Source organism: Nelumbo nucifera, chromosome 2 (assembly GCF_055504915.1).
Source record: "Nelumbo nucifera cultivar China Antique chromosome 2, China Antique-T2T, whole genome shotgun sequence".
NCBI classification, from domain to species: Eukaryota; Viridiplantae; Streptophyta; class Magnoliopsida; order Proteales; family Nelumbonaceae; genus Nelumbo; species Nelumbo nucifera.
In genome coordinates, this window is record NC_142650.1 from 40,843,490 (window position 1) to 40,853,139 (window position 9,650).

At 41.3% G+C, this 9,650-nt stretch overlaps 1 protein-coding gene across 1 annotated transcript; it reads right to left on the reverse strand.

Annotated features, from left to right (window-relative positions):
- Positions 1 to 2,056: 2,056 nt before the first annotated feature.
- On the reverse strand, positions 2,057 to 4,478 carry LOC104599212 (ATP synthase small subunit 6, mitochondrial-like). Its single transcript, XM_010261657.3, has 3 exons — positions 4,228 to 4,478; positions 4,088 to 4,130; positions 2,057 to 2,291 (listed from the first exon to the last, which is right to left on the reverse strand). Exons 1-3 carry the CDS (start codon positions 4,346 to 4,348, stop codon positions 2,288 to 2,290), a joined length of 168 nt encoding a protein of 55 aa, XP_010259959.1. The 5' UTR covers positions 4,349 to 4,478; the 3' UTR covers positions 2,057 to 2,287.
- Positions 4,479 to 9,650: the final 5,172 nt, after the last annotated feature.

The following is a 9,650-nucleotide window of genomic DNA, read 5'->3' on the forward strand; positions in this document are numbered from 1 at the left end:
TTGGACCGATCCAAAATGGACCAAATTATTCATTGGATTGGATTGGGCCTGGTCCATTTGCAATGGACTCACATTGGACTGGATCGAATTGGACAAAATCCAGTCCAATCGACACCCCTATATACCAGATCCAAATTTCTTACCACGTGCTTTTAAAACATAAAAGAATAGATATTCCTCAAACCTTCACTCTAAACTGATTATTTATTCTTTTTCTTGAGCAATTCTAAGCATATTTTTTCATGGATGGTGCATGCCTTGCAAATCATCATACACAACACAATACATGTGCAGTATATTGACATTTCAAGTTGGTTCCGCAACCATCAGTAGTAGTGTGTGGTATAAGACTATATGACTTGTAAGGCATACAAGATATATAAGAGAGTTAAAGAGGGTCATATTGCTTGTATTCACAACATCCCACAGCACATTCCCGCCATGTATTGGGAATATCTCCTGATGATAAGACCAGAAATGATGAAGCATCATTGGGAGATGTTCCCAATATACAGTGGGAATGTGCTGTGGGACGTTGTGAGACACCCCCTTGTGGGGGTCTGTTTTGAACTCCTTTTTATGAGCATATTAGATAGGAATCAAGGATACAAAGTCCGTTTACCAACTCATATTCTGCATTAACCAACTGATTATGGATCAATTGGCAGGATCTCTGATTCATTGGAAGTAGAGACCTAGGATCAAATCCCACTGCCACTAGAGTTGGGGGTTAAGGGGAGAGCATGGACTAACCCCACCCCCAAGAAAAAAAACACTGACCAATTACGTTGCAGATGACATGACATAACATATTAATGGCTTCAGCCTTGCAAGTGAGTCGCATTGGTGAAAAACTTCTTGACATTCCACTGCATAAAAGATGCAAACCGGATTTCCTGCCCACTACTCTTTACCAGCCTTAAATTGCAGCCACACATCGCCATCTTAGAGTTTACATCAGCCCCCCACAAGAAAGCACCCCACAACGTCGCACAGCACATCCCAGCCATGTATTAGGAACATCTCCCAATGAAGTCATGTATTGAGAACATCTGATGATAACCCCTTGTGGGGGGGCTGAGTGTGAACTTGCCACCTTGTATTATGAGATGTGTGATTGCAGTCTACCATGGGTAGGGAGGAGACCAGATCTGCTCCTCACACTTGACGCATCACAGGTTCCTCACAAGCACATCCTACCATGCATTGAAAACATCTCCCGTACTTATTAGTTATTATTCACGGGAGAGGTTCCAAATGCACGGGGATGTACTTCTGAGGCGCCCATTTTTGAGGAGCAGATCCCGCTTCGGTAGGGAGAGGGTAGAGAAAGTGAATAGGAAATTTGGGTTCTACAAGATGTGACAGCCGCATCAGACATGAGACAGGGTACCTATATTCATCCCTTGCTTTGTTCATGAATTGGGATTCCTCACAATCACATCCCACCGTGTGTATGCCATTAATCTCGACTCTAGTGTACTGAACATTGAAGGCAAATTGTGCACTTTACCTCCTTTCACATGTTATGCCTTACCAAATACCACGGCCTAAACTAAGAACCAAGAGTCCGGATCGGATCCTCACAGCGTCTATCATGGAACAGTCATGCAGGGCCAACATAGATGTCGTGAGCTAATAATCCACCATCCTTCCACCGATAGAAGAGTAAAGAACTAGCAGGATAGGATTGCAGGAGAGAGATCACTTTAACCATCTTCAGAAGACCTGAATTTTTTTTCTTTCTTTTGTTTCCTTTTTGACAAAAGAGTTTGACCACACCGGCTTCCAGTTGAGTTCATTTGGAATTTGGACAGGTCCCCGCTCCACCCCCACCCAATCCATTCACTAATTAGTGAGATTATTTTTATCAATACTTGATTAACTGTTTTGTGGGATAACACTAATTAATTAGTGGTTATTCAATTGCTAACCATGTTGATTAAGCCTATTCAGTACTTGGGACATGGTCAGACATTACAAACACGCTGAATAAATCCATAATTGTTTATCTCCATATCAGGATTCAGTGCTAGTCTAGTACAGAGGCAGAATGTTTCAACCAATCAATCAAGGTTTTCCTTTTATTTAATTCAAATATAAAGTACAGTCTAACAGAAATCCAAAGACAAGATAAAACAATGCTTTTAAATCATCTGTCTGCTCGTCTGTTTGTTTCAGGAAACCCAAAAAAATAAAAAATAAAAGAGCAAAACAGCTTACCCTCCCCCTTGCCATGGAAAGAAACCAAGTGTGCTGCTAGCAACTACATCAAGAAGTCAAAAGTTCACCTACAAAAGACAGGAAGCATCAAACGATAGATTGCTGCAAAAATAACAATAATAATAATCACAACAGAAATTACAGATAATTATAATTGGTAGACCAAACAAGTATGCCATCCACCTTCATTCACTATTGATGGAAATTAGATTTTTTGACAGGCAGTAAAATATATCAGCTATTAGAAAAGCTATACCAAATTAAATTGTTTGGCCAATAGGCATTTCAGAAGAATTTCTTCCATATTTTGGGGGGGAAGGGGAGGGAAGGTAAGAATTTCTTCCATAAATATGTACAAGTGTGCTCCATGTACAGTGAGAGGCCTATACATGAGACAAAGCATTTCTCCCCTTCTTGACAAATTAGGAATGACCCCATACTAAGTGCGGGACCATTAATCTGAATTATTTCAAATTTTTAAATTATTTATATTAGACATTTAGGTTAGGCTTTTTATTTGATTTAAGAGACTTACCATGTTTTATCTAGAGAATGACCCCATACTAAGGGGCAACTACAGTATCATTTAATTTGAAATTTACCCCACCCACACCTGAGTGAAGAGAGAGAGAGAGAGAGAGAGAGAGAGAGAGAGAATGATCCACAATCGATCCAAAAAAACAACAAAAGTATGTAACACCAGTTCTTGAAGGTGAAGGGCAATATTATATTGTGGAGGAGGGTGATTGTGGTTGATGTGGTATATGAGTTTTATTTGTTTCTATTTTTTTTATTGTATTAGTTGTTAAGGGAGATGTATGTTCTTATTGGATGGTGGATCATTTACTTGAGGTGGGTTGATAGGCAATACTTGACGGGATTTCATTTCTTAGCACCAGTTCTTGTACCCTCTTCTATTTGTTTTTTTTTTTTTCTTTTACTATCAAATATGTATACGCATGTGTGTATCTGTCTGTCTGTGCATAAGCAAAGCATTATCCTCAACTATGACAGGAAGAAATACAGTATATAACTTATGGAACAAAACAGCCAAATATGAAATGCTCCAGCAAGGACACACTCTTTTCCATTAATAAGAATTAGAATACCACAATAAATCTTACTTGGTTGGGTGTATCACTTGCACCAGGTGTTAAACTACTGAACTGACAATTTGATTAGTTTGCCTAAATAAACTTCTTTTGGATATTATATTTCCATGGGTTTATGGCCCTCCAACAAGACCTGTGTTTTTAAACTTAATTAATTCAGTGGACATATTTTATTTTCTTGCACACAACGTTTTAATACGTAATACAACCAAGATGAATTTGTCATTATAAGTCAATGCATTGCAGAGAAATGATCCACCAAAAAGGATGAGGAAATATCTAACCCCATGCATTATTATAGCGCAAACTGAGACGCTTGATGTGAATGGGCATATACAGGTATCTACGAAGGACAAACTGATGCATTCTCTAACAACTCCTTGCTAGTTGTTACTGTGACCAAAATCAAGCATAAACTCAAAAAGATAATACGCTCACATTTATATTCCACGGCCCTAGATGAAATTTCTATAAACCCTAAAATATGGAGGACTTTCAATAAAACCCAGAAAACTCTAGATCTGACATCGCAAACAAACACAGTGAAGCTAGAAGGACTTCAGACATCATCAAATGTCGGGGCTTACAGGTAAAGCAATACCCTTGAAAAGATCTGGAAACGCAGAACTCCAAAAAGCAATTATGAAAAAACATAAAAAATAATACAAAATAAAAGATAAAGGTAAAGAATATATGTATCAGTCTCTAGGGTTTGCGGTTAGTATAAAATTAGCAGCAACTTGTAGATGTACCTCTTGTGCCTCTGCACGAAAGGAGAGTTCTTCGCATCCTCCTCTGCGGAAATGGTTTCGTTGCAAAGATGATCGTATTAGGTTTTGACGAAATTTGACGAGGAGTAAAATATAAATGAAAGAAGAACGAAAAATAGTACCGGTGAGTCCAAGAGAAAACTTGGTGAGGATGGTGCCAGTGATGGCGAATCCGACCAAGAACGGCCAGTTCCGGTTCCATTCGCGCCTGAAAAATACGGGCCACGGATCGAATTTCGGCATCCTGCTTGCTGCTTTCTTCCCTCGTTGCTCTTTTCTCCCACGCTCTCCCAATGTCAGTCTTTATGGCCGCACCGCAAATCCGCAATCCTCTACAAGAGAATTTTACCGCGTTTTCAAGATGAAGCCTGAAGGATCTACAGTCTACTACTACGCTTTTGTAGCCGAAACGATCTAATTCTACTACGCTTTGGCGCAACTGTGTCAAGTCTTTAAGTGGACCATGATTAGCCCAGTTTTGTTGGCTACTTGTCTAGGAGCGATCAGGGCCGGGCCGGGCTGGTCTTAAGGGGCATAGCCCGTGCTTGAGTCCGGCCTTGCTCTTGTGCTGTAAGTGGACCATGATTAGCCCAGGTTAGCTAGCTAGAGACCTAGAGTGGTCATGGCCGGACCAGGTTTAGCATCTAAAATAAGGGGCATAGGCCGGTCCCTGGGTCTGGCCTGGCCCTCGGGGTGGGGTGGGCAAATACCACCTCTGCCCGGCCACCCCATCCTTTGATCACCAAAGTTTTAGATTTTCTCAAAAGTCAAAACGTGTTCCGTATCCAATTACTGTAGGGGTGATCATGGGCCAGGCCGACCTTTGCACTTATGATAAACACTATAGCTTAGGCCCGGGCTCAGCCCGGCCTAAGGTTCTGGGCCTAAAACATAAGCCCTAGCCTAGGCCTATATGGGCTTGGGGTGGGTCGGGTCTAATTTTGGGCCAATGTCTTTTATATATAAAACATTATATATCTATAACATTTTATATTAAATGAAATAACATGCATATAAACTTATTTTATACATTATATAATATAAACTGTACATGTCATGTTATAATATTTTTATATAAAATATATAATCTAATATAAAATAACATGTATACATATGTATACATTATACACAAAATGTGTAAGTTTAAATATATATGGGTCAGGTCGGGCTTGAAGTATTAAGTCCAAGCCCGACCCTAAAATTTGCAAGCTTGATGTGGGCCCGGGCCGGGCCTGAACACAAAACCCAAGCCCAAGCCCAGAATTTTCGGGCCGAGCTTGTGTAGGGTGGGTCGGGCCGGGCTGAAATGATCACCCCTAATTAGCTGTCAAAAATCCCACCCCAACCACGATGAAAGAGTCCGACAAGTGAATAAGGGCATGTTTGTACATCTGAAAGTGCAATAATTACATTAAGAGGTATATTGTTATTTGTGAACTTTTCTTTCCTCTGAACTCTGAATGCAGAGAATGCTATTCTGAATTCATAATTGTGAAAATTATTAAATATCCATTTTGACCCCATATATGAGAGTTTTTGTTTGTCTTTTGGGCATCATTGGAAAACAAAAAGTTGTATGATTGCACTTAAAGAGATAAGAGGAAACGAATAACCATTTTTCTCTTAAAGTTAAAAGATTCCTCTTAAGAGATAAGAGTTAAGAGGAAACAAATAGGCCCTAAGAGTGTAACTTAGCCAACCCAACCCAAGTTCAGACAATCCGAAATTTTACACAAGTTAGATTTGGAATTTCAGTCCTCAAGTTGTGTTTGGGCTTAAGGATTCAAGGTTTTTTATTTTTCAGGTTGGGCATGAGCCTAACTTTTTTGTAACCCAAATCCGATTCAAGCTGGCCCAATTATATATAGGGCAAATTTCTTAAACTACCCTTATGATTTAGCTAATTGACTAAGTGTACCCATACTGTTTGAAAATTGACTAACACTACTACTGTTTTTGACAATTGACTAACTCTACCCTTACCGTTAGCATCCGTTAACTTTCCGTTACATGTGGCATCACGTGACTGATATATTTATTAAAAATTCATAAAATACCCTTTTCACATTCATTCCTAAAACCTTTTCACATCCCTTTGACTTTTGTTCTTAAAATAACATCCCTAAAACCTTTCTTCTTTCATTTTTTATCTGTTTCAAACAAAAACCCAAGAGTAGAGATGTTGATCTCAGTTCTTGCAAAGAAATCTTAGTTCCAACATCCTCATTTCCGGCGAAAACCCAGGAACTAAGTTCCTGTTTCAAAATAAAACCCGATAAAAATTTCAAGTCTGGGGTGCAACCAATAATGGTGGTATGAGCATCGAATTATCTTCCAAGGGCTTAGAAATTACCAGTAAAATCTATAGGCACAAAATCAGTCTGGTTGGACCATTGGAAAAGATAATACCACTTACAAAAAGGTAAGTAAGAAAATTCTCCCTCACAAACCTATTTTTTCTACTCACTACTCTCACCTAGTGGTATCTGGTTACATCCAGCACATGTTAACATTGCATTTTGTGAGTGATCGATACTAATTTGCACTGGTTGGTTGTAGAGCCTAGGGTGTGTCTTTTTTGTCTTGATTTTATGAACTTCCAACTCTGAAACATAATAGAAGTCCACTCTTTGCTTGAACACACTCTCTATGTAAGTGATTTCATAACTGATTTCTGAAACAGAACTAGTTTGTGTCGGTTGGTTGCAGAGAAGATCTGCCTATGATGTGTCTTTTTTGTCTTCATTTTATGAACTTCCAACTCTGAAACAGAATTTAGGTCCATTTTTTGTCTTTTTTGTCTTGATTTTATGTCGGGTCCCGTTCCTGAACCCCAAACTACTTCCCCAACACCCTTTATAGATGCTTCCACTTGAACACATCTTGAAGGCTTCATTCTTCACATAAGGATCTATCAACGCCCATATCCGATGCTCTGTGATCATAATATGTATCTAATGCATTGAAATAACCCTCCCAATCAACTCTTGTTCCTGATAACCTCAGCGGCATACCCTCGTGGTTACATATGATTGCATAGACGCAGAGCGTCCCAATTAAGTTCATCAAGCCATAAGGAGGGAACCCATCCTAACTTCCTCTTTGGTTTGGATAAAGGATCAATGGTTCAACTGCAACTGCCACATGTGACAAAGCCAACGATACCAAAATCGAATCTTTCAGAAGTATCGACACCAAAACTTCCAATTAGAATGGGCTCCAACATAGATGATCAACATATGGAGAGATTTGAAAAATCTAATTTTCTGGCGGTTCTAGCGGTTCCGGAGAAGAGAACGAAAGGGAGAGGGAGAGATCTACAGTTCTGGCGGTTCCAAAGAAAGAACGAGCGGGAGAGGGAGATACACTTTTTCAAAATTTAAAGAAAAGTAGAGGGTAAAATAATCTTTTTCATATTTTTGTTGACACACGTTATTGACAAAGAAGGATTAGTCAATTTCCAAAAACAATAAGGGTAGTGTTAGTCAACCTACCACACTTGGACAGTTGGACCCCTATAATGGAAGGTCAGATTATAGGAGATTTATACCAAGAAGGGCCTCGGAGGGAGGAAGACAAAACCAATTATTTTTAGTATAGGATCTAGCACATAGAGCACAATGGTTGGTGTTTTGGTGGTCTAGGAGATCAAGTGAAAGGGCAAGACTCGCTTAGATGCATATGCACCTAATACCGTCGCATACGTGCCATGGTAGCTCCCTTAATCGGCAGAGAGATGAAATCATGATTTTTGAAATGTTCTCATCTGCAAAGGTAATCTTAGCGTCGGATCGGGTCAATGATGGATTATGACCAATCACAATCCAATGGCTGGTATAAATATGGTCCACGTTTTTTATCAATGAAAGCCAAGAATGGTAGTGGACATCGAAACTGAGTTGAGCAGAGGTTCCCGTTGTTGCTGTCAAATATGGAGCCAAGGGAAACAATGTACTCTTTAGTGCTTGAGGCTGACAGGTCCAACTTGCTGAGAGAAGGAAAGAAGATGTCAGAGGCCTCGGGAGTTATCCCAAGGGCAAAGGTTCTGATGGTCAAGTTAGCAGAGTCCAATGTGTTTACCTCAATGTGGGAGCCCCTTTTTATAATCGGAGTTGCCTGAGAGAAGGAGTGGTTGGGAGCAGGTGGCGGCGGTTGGTAGTGGTTGGTGATGGATGGTCAGGGTGTGTCCGATCGATGCGACATGTTAGGATCCGTAAGATGGCCAGGATCCTAACATGTCAAGATCTGTAGGTCAGCCAAAAAGAGAATATAGTATATTTGCATGGAGGCGTCGACCTTGGCTGTAGAGCTCTTCTCAACGGCTATGCAGCAACTGCTCCTCCATTTACCCTTTGTGTCAGTAAAGGACCATCCCAGGCCGAGGAGACGTGATCGTGCGGGCGTAGGCCATCCGCATCCGTTGTTCATGCCTCACAAGGCCGTTGATGTCACCCGTCGTATGGTCCGTACGTAGGATGAGCGTCGTATGTTTGTACCCAAGACAGATGTCAGGGTCGACTGAATGAAGCCATGTATGAGATGGCGTGGGGGGTCCAGTTTGACATATCCTTGAGCTGAAGTCGATGGGCGAATTGGCCCCATCTCTTGGTGTCGTTTTGTCTCCCGAGGTCGACGCCACATGGAGCCCGCCGGTTCGGGCTGTCAAGCCGGTAGGTCCACAACAGTTGGATTTGAGCTATACATTTTTCTTTAAATAAGGAGGCTGGTTGAGCAACTCTCCACCATTTTTTCAAAACCTTCCGCTACTGCGGATACCTCAGCTATCAACAAATAATCCCTTATACCTTCTTTGGTTAACATCTTTAGATAAAGAATTCCTGCCTCCAACATGTCAGCCTTGGATTCTAGTTGTGAGGCTTATAACCTTCCTAACTGGAGTACTCCTAGCAACACTCCTAATAGTGATAGGAGTGATAGTAGTGACTTCGAGAGCTCCTCTCTGACGTCTAATGTCCAAGTGTTGAGGGAGAGGGTCATGTCTCGTGAGGCTGAGCATAATCAGTAGAGTGCGGGCTTTCCCAATGAAAGTATTGGTTCCACGCAACTGAGGGTCGACGCCCCAGGGAATGTTCTTGGGTACCCTGATGTGGTGGATGTGGAAGAGGCCGAGAACCCCCACCTGAGGAGTAGGCCAAGGATAAGTGTCAAGGCGTGACGCTAGAGCATTGTCCTCGCTCTGACTTAGACGACACTCTCGGCAAGGGGCAAGTTAGCGCATTGGCCAGATGTACTACATTCAAGGGGACTATAGGGCTAGAGTCCCATGCATGGGTGATAGGTTGTGGCTTGCTCCTGAAGGGGAGGTGTAAGTCCATGAGCATTACCTTCACTTCAGGTTGCGATTTCCCTTGTACCCCCTCATTCTCGAGATCCTGAACCATTATAACCTCACCCTTAGCCACCTCGCTCCCAATGTCGTTATGATGTTGGTGATGACCCATCTCCAAGAGGTGTCAGTGATGTTGAACATATTTTGGTGTATGTTCGTGCTGAGGAAGCATCCTGATGGGGACGACTTGTGGTA